General features: G+C 40.5%; 1 protein-coding gene across 4 annotated transcripts in view; it reads right to left on the minus strand.

The window, feature by feature from the left end:
- The window catches only part of CLCN5 (chloride voltage-gated channel 5), a 223,616-nt gene that overhangs the window by 15,639 nt on the left and 193,941 nt on the right, over positions 1–14,036 (minus strand). For all 4 annotated transcript variants that reach the window (XM_060183590.1, XM_060183591.1, XM_007529429.3 and 1 more), the window contains 3 exons: positions 11,195–11,382; positions 7,199–7,321; positions 5,646–5,852 (listed from right to left, as the gene is read on the minus strand). In XM_060183590.1, the coding sequence (XP_060039573.1) occupies positions 5,646–5,852; positions 7,199–7,321; positions 11,195–11,382 (518 nt within the window). The remainder of the gene's footprint in view (positions 1–5,645; positions 5,853–7,198; positions 7,322–11,194; positions 11,383–14,036) is intronic.

The raw sequence follows: 14,036 nt of genomic DNA on the forward strand, positions 1-14,036 counted from the left end.
GAGAGAGAGAGAGAGAGGAAGAAAGAAAAAGAAAGAAAGAAAGACTGCTTCTCAGAAGGAAAAAAAAAGTCCTCTCATTAGCTTCTGGTTACTATGGAGTGATATATGGTTTAGGGGTAGGAAGAGGTATTAAAAAATAAAAAACAAGTCATAAAATTTCTGAAGAAAATTTTTTTTAAAAATTTATTTATTTTCCCTTTTGTTGCCCTTGTTGTCTTTTTATTGTTGCTGTACTTATTGTTGTTGTTATTGATGTTGTCGTTGTTAGATAGGACAGAGAGAAATGGAGAGAGGAAGGGGAAGACAAAGAAGGGGAGAGAAAGATAGACACCTACAGATCTGCTTAACCACCTGTGAAGTGACCCCCCTGCAGGTGGGGAGCGGGGGCTTGAACCAGGATCCTTAAGCCGGTCCTTGCACTTTGCGCGAAGAAAATGTTCTTAGCACAATAAAGAGATAGGATTCTCTGGGATACTCCCAGGGTAGTGAAAGAAGGTGGTGGTGGTGGTCGTGGTGATGGAGAGCTGAACTCTCTGGTTCACTAGCTAGAAAGGAATTCCAAACTCTCAAATTTTGCCTTAAGTTTTGGCTCAAAACTCCTAATAGCTTTCATATAAACTGAATGAAGTCAATGGGAACTCCTGAGTGGGAATATCAGTGACTATGTTTAAGTTAAAAAATAAAGGGAAACAAAAGGTCAGGGTGAAGCCAGAGGTTATCTCAGCCTTAAGGCATAGGATTTGCATATGCCTGAAACCCTAGACTCCTTATGCATTCCCCAGCACTTCCTTATGCCAAGGCTGAGCAGTGCTCAGTGCTTTCTCTCACATAAACAAATAAATGATTTTAGGGAGAGACAGAGTAAAAGAGACCACAGGACCAAAGCTTCCTTCAATGTGGTAGGGGTTGGGTTCAAACCTGGGCCATGTATATGGCAAAGCAGTCCAAATTAACATTTTTATTTATTTATTTATTTTTTCCTCCTCCAGGGTTATTGCTGGGCTCGGTGCTTGCACCATGAATCCACCGCTCCTGGAGGCCATTTTTTCCCCCTTTTGTTGCCCTTGTTGTAGCTTTGTTGTGGTTATTATTATTGCCCTTGTTGACGCAATTCGTTGTTGGATAGGACAGAGAGAAATGGAGAGAGGAGGGGAAGACAGAGAAGGGGAGAGAAAGATAGACACCTGCAGACCTGCTTCACCACCTGTGAAGCGACTCCCCTGCAGGTGGGAAGCCGGGGGCTCGAACCGGGATCCTTACGCCGGTCCCTGCGCTTTGTGCCACATGTGCTTAACCCACTGCGCCACCGCCAGACCCCCCAAATTAACATTTTTAAAGACAATAAAGGGGAGGGGAGATAGCATAGCAGATATGCAAAAAGACACTCATGCCTGAGGCTTCGAGGTCCCAGGTTCAATCCTCCACCCCCCACAATCATAAGCCAGATCTCTGGTACAAAAACCAAACAAACAAACAAACAAAAAAGCAAAACAAAACAGGGTAGCTGCTTTGCTTTAATTTGATACTGCAGAGTATACTTTGTCCACACCCTTTCTTCTCAAATACTTGCCTTTATCCTTAGCCATATCTACCCATTTTAACAAGGCCCTGGGATAAAGAAGTGATGGCACATATATATATAAATTCCATGAAATACTGCTCTGCAATAAAAAAATAAAAGATGAGATTGTGTCCTTTGGGACAAAATAGACAGAACTGAAGGTGATTAGCAAAATAAGTAAAGAGATAAAAGATAACTAACTACCAGATGGTTTCACTTATATGGAGAATCCAGAGAATTGGTACACATGAACTTGAAAAAGTGGGGGGGGGAGAGGAAGGGGAGAGGAGGAGAAGAAGTTGAAGAAGAAGAAAATAGAAGCAAACAACTGTTTCTAAGACTCTGTGAGAACTATGGGAGTTATCTTTTGGAGGTAGAAAGGTGGGGATATAGAACTTTGGTGGTGGTTGTCGTGTGGAACTATACCTTATAATATTGCCATCTCATAACTCACTATTTTTAATGTTTTATTTACTTATTAGAGACAGAGGCATCAAGAGGGAAGGAAAAGAGAACGAGGGAGTGAGAAAAAGAGATACCTGCAGCACTGCTTACCACTCCAGAAGCTTTCCCATTCAGGTGGGACTGGGGGCTTGAAGTTAGGTCTTTGTGCATGGTAACATGTGTGCTCAATCAGACGTGCCACCACCCAGCCCTTGTAACCCACTATTAATCAGAAATAAAAACTGGGATGGGGGGGAGGGCCCTAGGTCTCCAAAGGGTTGTTACTGGTAGTGAAAATAAAGGGGGGGATAACTTCAAACTCAAAAGAAGCAACAGGACGTAAACTAAGGATTAAAATATTCGTGAGGTCTTGTTAGAGAAATATATGACCTCAGTATAGAAAAATAAAGTCAAGCCAAACTTCCCTAACATTATAAGGAAGTGTTTGAACAAAAACGCCAATTTTATGTTATGAAAGTAGTCATTAATCTATAGTTGAAAGTCACCTCTGCCCGAGCAAAACTAACAGCAATCAGCACTTTTCTCCTGCCAGTTAAAATGTTTTCTTCCACCCCATTAGCTTCTGTTGTATATTATTCCCCCTGAAACCATCACATCAGTTTAATTCTGCTTTTAAGTCCCTTGACCGTGACAGGCTGCTAAGCAGTCTAACTCAGATTTTCCTATCACTCTCCTACTAGGTTTCCCTCTCCTTTCTACATATGCCAGGAACTTCCCCGTTTTGGACCATCAAAATAGATTCCATATTTGAAATTTCAACATCTTTGGGTTTCCTTCTGGGTCTTGCGGTTCATTTTGTTTATTTTCAGAATAAATGACTGGGCTCTGATTTTGTGAAAATTTCTTTCTAGCAAAATGACCTTAATCTCAACTTATTCCATATGTGATTTCCTTGCAACTCAAGGAAAACAGACCAAGAGCCACTATTTTTCTGAAGTCCTCGATTATAGCAGAATAAAGGCAGCCAATGACTTGGAACATTTAGAAAATAAATTCTCCCTCCTAGAATGATATACAGTAACAAGTGTATAAACATGAGAACAACCACAGAGATGCTGTGGCAGGCCTAATTTAGAAGAGTATAGGAAAAAGGCAGAGAGAGAGAAAAAGAGAGAGAGAGAGAGAGAGAGATCCAATACAGCAAGAAACTAAGTCAGTGTAGTGTTAGGCAGAAATAAAAGCTGAAAAAGCTGGTATCTAAACCACATGATGAATTTTTTTTAATATTTACTTTATTTATTTATTCCCTTTTGTTGCCCTTGTTGTTTTATTGTTGTAGTTATTATTGTTGTTGTCGTTGTTGGATAGGACAGAGAGAAATGGAGAGAGGAGGGGAAGACAGAGAGGAGGAGAGAAAGATAGACACCTGCAGACCTGCTTCACCGCCTGTGAAGCGACTCCCCTGCAGGTGGGGAGCTGGGGTTCAAACCGGGATCCTTATGCCAGTCCTTGTGCTTTGCGCCACCTGCGCTTAACCCACTGCGCTACAGCCCGACTCCCCCACATGATGAATTTATATTTAATTTTATATAGGAATAAAAATTTCTTGAAAACAGTTCTAGAGTTTGGGTGTTGGTTCGAAGAATAGAGCACACACAAGGACCCAGGTTCAAGCCCCCAGTCCCCACCTGCAGGGAGGATGCATCATATAAACTGGAATAGAGCTTCTCTCAGCCTCTATCTTTATCTGTTTCTCGTATTATATTAAACTTTTTTAAAGGGGGGGGCATGTGGTGGCATATGCACATGGTACCAAGCACAAGGACCCAGGTTCAAGCCCCCAGTCCCTACCTGCAGGGGAAGCTTCATAAGCAGTAAAGCAGGTAGGCAGGTGTCTCTCTTTCTCCCTCCCTATCTCCCTTCCCCTCTCAATTTCTCTCTATCCTATCAAATAAAATAGAAAAAAAGAAAAAGGAAAAAATAGCCATAAGGAAAGGTGGATTCATCTCACAGGCACCAAGCCCAGCAATAATGCTGGTAAGAGAGAGAGGAGAAGAAGAAGGAGGAGAAGGAGGAGGAGGAAGAGGAAGAAGAGCAGGAGGAGCAGGAGGAGCAGGAGGAGAAGGAGGAGAAGGAGGAGCAGGAGGAAGGGAAAAAGAAGAAGACAAAGACAAGGGGGGACGAGAAAATGGCCACTGGAAATGGTGGTGTGCAGGCATGGAGTCCCAGTGAAACCCTCGGTGGCAAAAAGATGACAAAAGTCTTATATTTCTAACTTATTTCATAATATATATTGCATACTAATACACTAAAAGGTTAAAATCCTTGGCCTTCATTATCAACTCTCTTGCCTACTGAACAGAGGTAAATATTTTTAATAGTCTGAGGCAAATCCACTGTCCAAATATTTTCTTTCTAGGCAGGTACCTATCTATACACTTTAAAAGGCATTAAACGATGCTATTAATATACTTAATGTTATGTCTTAAGTTTCAATATTCCCAACTATTTTATTTTTTTTTCAAAAATCACCTCCATGATTCCATTTGAACTCTAGTAGTTACAGTCAAGCAATCTGATTATTATCTATTTTATTTGCACCCAGGCCTATGATTCTGTATATGTATTTCAAATAATGTACCTTACAAAGAATATGTGTGTGTTTCTATACAATAAGAAAAAAAAATTAAAAAGAGAGGCCAGATGATGACACACCCAGTTGAGCACAAATGTTACCACGTGCAAGAACCCAGGTTCAAAACCTCAGTTACCACCTACAGCAGTGGTGAAGCAGTGCTGCAGGCGTCTCTCTTTCTCTCCCTCTGTATCTCCCCCGCTTGTCTCAATTTCCTTCTGTCCTACCAAGTCAAAAATAAAAGGGGAAAAGAAGGCCACTGAAAGCGGTTGGATTTGTGGACCCTAGCAATAGTCCTGGTGGCAAAGGTTAATTGATGAATTAATTTAAAAAGAAAAACAGTCAGGTGGAATGCAGGGTGAAATTTTAATTCATTGGTCTATAGAAGCATATCCAGGAACTCAGAAGGGTGGGGGGCTAGGAGGGCTTTGGCATCCAATGTATTACGACAGAGGAGGAGAGGGTGAGTTGTGTTAACATCTATTTTAGGGAGATGAAGAACCGTGCCCTATGACAGTTCCTAAACAAAGTGATTAAAAATATAATTAAAACAATAAAAGGCATTCATTGAATGATGCTTGGCACATTATTCCAAAATCATTTTTAAGACTTGATGATATTTTATAGTTATTATTCTTTGTATATTATAGGATCAGCAATTTTATTTTATTTTATTTTATTTTATTTTACCTTTTCATCACCAGGGTTATCCCTAGGGCTTGGTGTCTGCTCCTGGAAGTCATTTTTTCCCATTTATTTATTTTCTGCTTTATTTGACAAGGGACGGAGAATACAGAGGGAGATAGAGACACCTGCAGAACTTACTTCATCTCTCATGAAGCTTCCTCCCTGCAGGTGGGGACCAAGGGTTTGAACCCAGGGCTTTGCACATGCTGATGTGTGTGCTCAACTGGGTGTGACACTGCCTGACCCCTAGCTCCTTATTTTAAATGGCTGCATAATTTCTACAGTGGGGAGAGAAAGGTAGATAGATAGACAGACAGACAGATAGACAGATAATGTATGTTAAAGCTTTGTTATTACCTCTCTGCGCTTGGCTTCGTTCTTCCGGTATTTGTTGAAGCAATGACACAGGATGTTCCCACAGCAGCAAGCCACATGGACTAGGGGACCCTCTTTGCCCAGACTCAAGCCAGAGGACACTGCCAGCACCAAGGTGATGGTTTTGATAATCAGGGTCCACTTACCCAGATAGCCTCTGATAATGAAACCACTCAAGATGGTCTTTATCTGCAAGTCAAACACAGGGAGATTGGGTGTGGACTTGAACAAGTACCTAAGGTTATTAAGCAACAAGCTGGTCCTCATTATAGAAACTACCTTTTGAACAAATGACATATAAATGCTTGACCTACAGTGAAATCAGTTTGGGAGGGAGCCCAAGAAATTAAAAACCATTCTTTACACTTTCATAAGTTCTTGGAGTGAGGGCGTTCTTTAACTGGGAAGGGGGCTACTATGAGCAAAAGGAATGATGCTTTCTCTCCTTACATTATCAAAGGTTAGCACAAACTTGGTCCTCAAAGAAACTGTGTAAGTCTGACTTGATTAAGAAGCAGAGAGGACATGGGGGCACAGAACTCTGGTGGTGGGAATGGCACAGAACCACACCCCTGTTACCTTCTAATTTTGTGAACCAACACTAAATCACCCAGATAACACTAAATCACTAACAAAAACAAAAAGTTGACTATTATTTCTACACATATATGAAGTGGTCTGGGAGGTGGCACAGTAGATAAAGCATTAGACTCTCGAGCATAAGGTCCTGAGTTGGATACCCGCCAGCACATATACCAGAGTGACGTCTAGTGCTTTCTCCCTCTTCTCCTACCTTTCTAGTAAATAAATAATCTTTAAATATTTTTTTTAAAAAAAGAATAGGGAAGCTTCCAATGGAGGGGATGGGATGCAGAACTCTGGTGGTGGGAATTGTATGGAATTTTACCCCAGTTATCTTACAATCTTGTTAATCATTGTTAAATCACTAATAAAAAATAGCTTAGTTGCTCTATGCAAGTGGATAATGTCAATAGTCCTGGGAGGGCAGTAGAATCTTGGTATCTACCAACTGCTTCTTCAGAAGGTTTTTCAGGACCTAGTTCACCAAAAGCCCATGGAAAGCACAGAATCAGCTCAATTGAATGCCTTGATGGACAAGGCTTGGAGAAGGTATGAGAGGAGACCTAGAGAAATTATAGATCATGAGGGGCTAAGCGGTGGCGCACCTGGTTAAGTGCACATGTTACAGTGTGCAAGGACCCAGGTTCAATCCCCATCCCCTCCTGCGGGGGTGGGTGGGGGGTTGTTTCATGAGTGGTGAAGCAGGTCTGCAGGTCTCTGTCTGTCTCTCTCTCTCCATATTCCCCCTCTCCGTTCTCAATTCCTCTCTGTCTCTATCCAATAATAAATAAATAAATATATTTTTAAAAGAGACAAATCAGAGATAGCTTTAGGATCTAATCCCGATTATTTTCATATCACCATATATGCTGGGTTATATATGTTCAAGGACTTTAACCACAAAGGGGTTCATTATCACTACTACTTATAAACCTTTTTGTAAGGAGACTCACCTCAGGGATTCCAGAGCCACAGGCATAAGGAGCAAATACCTTGACAAGAGACACAGCAAGGAAGGCAAACAGGAGAGCCCAGAGGACGTACATGAAATAATTGACAATGTAGGCAAAGGCTCCCTGTAATAGAATTAAAAAGAAAAGAAAATTGAACCTTGTTTTAGTCCAAGCAATTCCAGCAAGACATGCAGTTCTTCTGAGTAATGGATTTTCTTTCAGGAAAGAAGGTCAGAAAAATAAGAGACCTCTATTAAATCTAGGGGGGCAGGTAGTAGCACAACCAGCTGAAAACACACATTACCATGTCTAAGGATCTGGGTTCAAGCCAGGGGGTACGGAAGTTTCACGAGTGGTGGAGCAATGCTGCTGGTGTTTCTCTTTCTCTCTCCCTCTCTATCTCCCCCTTCCCTCTCAATTTCTGTCTCTATCCAATCAATAATCAAAACTAAAAAATAAGAGTGGTACCATATGCCAGAGTGATGTTCTGATAGATTCAGTACCCCTCTCTCCCTCACTCCCCCTCCTTCTTTCTTTCTACTTATCTCTATATATCCCCCTTGCTCTCATTAATAAATAAATACATATTTTTACTAGTTTTTGTCATCACTGGGCCTTCAACATACTGAGCTGACTGTTTTAGATAGAGAGAAAGAGACTGAAGGAAAGAAACTATAGCACCAAAGGTTCTTCCAAGGGTCACAGCATGGCAAAGTAGGAGTGAAAGCAATCCAAGAGAGCTATTTTGCCAGTCTAATAAATTACGTTTTTTTTTTTAATAATCCACTGAGTTAGTCAAGGTAAACCAGAATGGTTATGTTTTTTTGTTTTGTTTTGTTTTGCTTTGTTTTTTCCCTGATAGTTTGAGCAGCGGTTTTCCATTATTTTTGTCCCTCAAAGGGACATATAACTAACTGCTCTTCGTCTTTCTCATGCAGTCAAGGAGGAAGAAGACCTCACTGGTAGGAAACAAGAAAAAGAAGGGGAACAGGAAAGTTGGTGTAATTGGCTAGAAGCAGAGAGCTGGGGGCCAAATTCTTGGCAGGAGATCTCTCCTTAAACCTCCAGGACTAGTTGGTGTATTGCACCAAAGTAAAAGAGTACAACAGGGGGCAGTACAGGCCCTGGAAAAGGATGACAGAGGACCTAGTGGGGGGTTGTACTGTATGTGGAAAACTGAGAAATGCATGTACAAACTATTGTATTTACTGTCGACTGGAAAACATTAATTCCCCAATAAAGAGAAGGAAAAAAGGAACCTCCAGGACTCTTTCCTTAATCAAAAATCCCTTCATAAAATGGAGAGGCAGAGAAACGTGTTACTCAAAAAAAAAAAAAAATCAAGCTCCAGTTGGAGAGTTATTTTTGGAACACTTAAATACATGCAAACACATACACACAGAGAGAGCTATAAATGGGTAGCAATGAGGGAAACTTGTATTAGAACAGTAGCTCTATTATCTTGACTGTGCTCATAGTTAAACAAGTCTATAAATGTGGTAAAATAATTCCTGAGAGTTACATACACATGCACGTATCGATTAATACAAACACTAGCACAATGACATCTGTGGACTGGGGACTGAGTAGGGGTAGACCACACATGTCATCATGACTGAAGAGTCAGGTGCAAGCCCTTGGTCTCCACCTACAGGAAGGAAGCTTCAGGATTGGCACAGCAGTGTTGCAGTTCTCTCTCTCTCTCTCTCTATCCTTCCCTCCCTTTATTTCTCTCTCTCTGTCTCTCTCTGAAAAGGAAAAGAATAAGAATGGCCACCAGGAACAGGAGAGTCATGGAGACGCTGAGACCTAGCGATAACCCTGCGTAAAAAAATTTAAAAAAAACAAAAACAACTAACTCTGATTTCCTTGTTTTCCTACTTACTGCACTACAGTTGCCCAATATGTGACCATTGGGGGAAGCTGACTGAAGGATAGATATAAAGGACGTCCCTGTACATTGTTTTGCAACTTCCTGTGAGTCTATAATGACTTCAAAAACAAAAGTCAAATGAAAAAGCAAAGGAAAACACATACACACAGACTCCAAATCCTAGAATTCCTCAAACTTGTCTACCCAAGCATTCTTATCCTAGCAGAGTAGTTCAAGACTGCAGGGTGGAGTATCGGGAAGCAACTGAAATAAAGGTGCTTTATCTTAACAAGCACCTTAACAGGCACTGTGCATTCCTGCTCTAGTGTTTATGTTCAAGTTTTCACATACACACACACACACACACACACACACACACACACACAATCAAATACTCAGGAAAAAACTTATATTCTGGAAAGGCTCATAGTTTATCTTGTGGTTTTACCCATCCTGTGGTCCATTAACTATAAACCAGTTGGAGAAGCATAGATTTAAATCCTATCACACACATGATACCTATCTTTCATTGAACCGGTCCATTAACTATAAACCAGTTGGAGAAGCATAGATTTAAATCCTATCACACACATGATACCTATCTTTCATTGAAACGGTCCATTAACTATAAACCAGTTGGAGAAGCATAGATTTAAATCCTATCACACACATGATACCTATCTTTCATTGAACCCTTTTATTGAACTCTTTATCCAAACTAATATGCAATTGACATATACATTATTTACATATCCTTCTTTTCCTTGATGGAGTGAGGGTGTGTGTGTGTGTGTGTGTGTGTGTGTGTGTGTGTGTGTGTGTGTAGGTGCTATTTCAAAATGGTTGTGAATCAAGGTATTGAGGTATAAAAATAAAGTTTAATGGGTGTCTGGGAGTTGGTGCAGTGGATTAAGTATTTGACTCCTGAGAGTGAGAACCTGACTTTGAGTCCCAGCATCCCATGTGCCAGTCAAATTCTGGTGTTCTCTCTCTCTCTCTCTCTCTCTCTCTCTCTCTTTAACCTTAAAAATAAAAATAAAAAAATTTTACCCAGGTTTAAGCCTGCCCCCTACCACACTAGAGGAAGCTGTGGTGTCTGTCCCTCTCTCCCTGTTTCTGTTTTACTCTGGAAGAGTCAACCTGGAATGGCAAATCTCCCATGATAACACAGATTAAATAAATAAAACTGAAAATTACCAAGCAGATCCTAGGCTTCCACCAACAGTGGGTGAGTACGAAGTATAGGAGACCAAGTGCTTGTTTCAGTTGCTGAAAATTCACCTCTGTTTGATTTTGTGTGTTTGGCTTTTGGAGGGGGGAGGGGGAAGTGAATGTAACACACAACCAAGTGGTAACAGAAGCTCAGCAACTAGAAATAAAAATTACTTTGGCATTGAAGAACACAGGCCCCTGGGAGGAGGCCCAGCCAACAGAGCACAGAGCTTATAGCCATGAGGACGTCCCTGAACTCAAGCCCCAGTACCACATATAATGGAGTGGTGTTCTGGTCTCTCTTTCTTTCTTAGGAAACAAATAAATAATTCTATTATTCTAAAGTTTGTAAAAGAAAGGGAAAAAAAAACAGACCAATAGAAAGGACTAGTAAAAATGCTGATTTAATCTTGACATGGGACTAAGGGAGATTTTATTCCTGGGTTTATATACCATAACTTTTTTTTAAATGTTCTGATGCAATACTGGGTGGGGGAGTTACTTTTGGATGAATAAAATAAAAACATTTTAATCCACTCCATCCTTTGATACAAGTTATATAGTCAACCTGTTGACTGACTAATCTTTCCAGTGAAAGTATTGGAGAAGTACGGATTCAGCCAACTGGACTAACAACTAGGAGGGGGGAGGGAAACAAGTTTATTTAAAACAAAATGTAAAGTCCCATGTGAGCTCCAGACAACATGGCACATTAGGAGAGATGAGAACAGGGCTGTGTGTGAACCACCAAGAAAGATCAGCTGGCTCTGGTTCCTCTTTCCAAGACACAAGGAAAGAAGGGGTGATCTTACCATTGCCACTGAGGGTGGGGGTGAGCAGGGGAAGAGTGTGAGGGAATAAAGTTAGTGCAACCATGAAAGAAGGGTTCAGAAATCTCCAATACAGGTTACCTCCTCTGTACTGATGATAAGTTGGGACCAGCTGTTCCACTCTGGGCAGTTGTCTCTGTTTTCAAAGGTGACATGCTGAGAGTTCCAGCAACAGTGTTCATGGTTAAACCAGAATCCCGCAGTGCAGATCCCTTCCTTTAAGTCTGTCATCCAATGAGCAGAGATATCGATCAAGCCAGCCAATGAACCTGATTGGAAGGTAGGAAGGGAAAGGCCAGAGTTAAGTTCAGGGTCTGCAGCTTTGATCTTTTGTAGACAGAATGCAATGAATCAGGGCAAAGAAACTGTAATCACGGACACGTGTATACAATTCCATTCAATTGCCACACTCCTGATGGTCAGCTTCATTTGTACCCACTGTGTCTGCAGAGTTTCTACACAGGGGACACTTGGGGAAGGATGGATGTCACTTTAAGCTGGTGTATAGCGTAAAGATGATGTTCCTTGAGAGTTTATCAATATAGCGGGTGGGTAAGGGTGCCCCCAGTAGAGCACACATGCACTAAGACCCAGGTTCAAGTCCCCAGTCTCCAGCTGCAGGGAGGAAGCTTCATGAGCAGTGAGACATTGCTGCAGATTTTTCTCTTTCTAGATCTCTCCTTCCCCTGTCTCTATAAAAAAGAACAAAGAAAAGAACAAAGAAAGAAAAGAGAGAGAAAAGGAGGGTGGGAAGTGGCCACTGAGAGGAGTGGATTCACCATGTAGGCTCTGAGCACCACAGAAAAAATAGAAAAATCAAAAAATAATTGATAAATATTGATGCACAAAGATACTTGAGTTCATGCAATATTACTTTTTTTCTCACCATGTATAAAGATTAAGAAAAAGGTTCTTGTGTTCAGGGCATGAACATTCTAAAGTTTTCTTAGTGAGAAGGAGCAAACAGTAGTATATACAAAACATTGACAGGTGGCGGGGGGTGGGGATGATGCTACAGAAGAGTTCGAGAGATCCTGAGTTCAGATGTCAGCACCACATATGCCAGAGTGGTGTTCCCATTCTCTCCCTTGTTAACAAATAAATAAATTGTGGGCTTGGGTGGGGCTGTGTGGTGGAGCACACATGTTACAATGCACAAGAATCCAGGTTCGAGCCCCCAGTCCTCAGGGGGGAAAGCTTTGTGAGTGGTGAAAACAGTGCTGCAGGTGTTTCTCTGTCTCTCATCCTCTCTCTCTGCCCCTTCCCTCTTGATTTCTGACGGTCTCTATCCAATAAAGAAAGAAAGATAAAAACTTAAAAAAGAAAAAAAAAGGAAAACAACAAATAAATAAAATATCTGGGGGGGAGATCCCTATCCATGAGATAACACCTGTCCTGTATATCATTACTTCCCTAAATAAATGATTTAAAAATAATTTATATGAGAAAAAAGAATATTTGTTAAAGAAACTTATGAGAAAATGAATAGTGAACTGATATTTAGTAGAATGTCAGAGTTAAGACAATTACAGGACTTCTGATTTTGACCTTCTTAAAAAAAAAAAAAAGTTCTTGTGTCCAGATGAACAAACTCTGGCGCAAAGAAATAACACAGTGCAAAATTGTGCTATAGAGAAATAGCAAAAACCGTCACGATATTGACAGCCCCTGCATTCCCAGATTGTCTGCACCTTCAGACACACTGTTTCCATTATTGTTCTTGAGTGCTTAAAATTAAAATACCCTGTGTGTATGAAGGAAGGAAAAATATTCACTGGCCACCCAGTGACAAGAAATACATTTGAAAGTTAGGGATATTCTGCCTACCTTCCAGCAGGCAGTTGGTGTTAATGGTTTTTCATACTTGAATCACCAAGTCAAATCACCACTTTGAAAGCAGAACTCCTCCTTCTGCACTCCATAAAGAGTTTTGGTCCATACTCCCAGAGGGGAGAAATGTTATGGGAAGATGACCAGAGGGCTCTAAACTCCAATTCCACCAAGACCCAGAGAGAGAAGAGGAAAAAAGGAAGGACATTTGGAAGTAACAACAGGTGTAGGTGTGACTTAGAAAGGAAGTCAGGACCATAAAAAAGGGCATATATATATATATATATATATATATATATATATATATATATATATATATATATATATTACAGAAATAACAGTAAACTCATATCTGTGACCTTGGGAGAATTACTGCAGTTTCCAGTGGAGGGAATACGGACACAGAACTCTGGTGGTGGGAACAGTGTGGAATTATATCCCTCTTATCTTATTTTGTAAATCAATATTGAATCACTCTTAAAAATAAATAAATGAATTTGTCTAATCCCTATGGAGAGCAGTATGGAGAACACTCAGAAATGGACCTACTCTATGACCCAGCAATCCCTCTACTGGGTATGCGTACTAAGGAACCAAAAACACTGATCTAAAAAGATCTGTATACACCTATGTTCACAGCAGCACAACTTGTAATAGCCAAAACCTGGAACCATCCTGGGTGTCCAAGAACAGATGAGTGGCTGACAAAGTTGACATATATATATTACTCAGCTGTTAAGAATGATGAATTCTTATGCATGTAGAAATTATTGTATTTACTGTCAAGTGTAAAACATTCCCCAATATTAATTCCCCAATAAAGAAATTTTTAAAAAAAGAATGATGAATTCTTTGAAATTTGAAAAGAGTTCTGCCAATATTTTCCTGTAAGTATTTGATAGTTTCTGGTCTAACATTGAAGTCCTTGATACACTTGGAATTTACTTTTGTGTTTGGTGAAATATTAGTGGTTCAGTTTCATTCTTCTGCAAGTTTTGACCCATTTTCCCTAACACCATTTGTTGAAGAGACTCTCCTTTTCCCATTTAATAGTCTGGACACCTTTGTGAAAGATCAGATGTCCATAGGTGTG

This window comes from Erinaceus europaeus, chromosome X, assembly GCF_950295315.1.
Source record: "Erinaceus europaeus chromosome X, mEriEur2.1, whole genome shotgun sequence".
NCBI classification, from domain to species: domain Eukaryota; kingdom Metazoa; phylum Chordata; class Mammalia; order Eulipotyphla; family Erinaceidae; genus Erinaceus; species Erinaceus europaeus.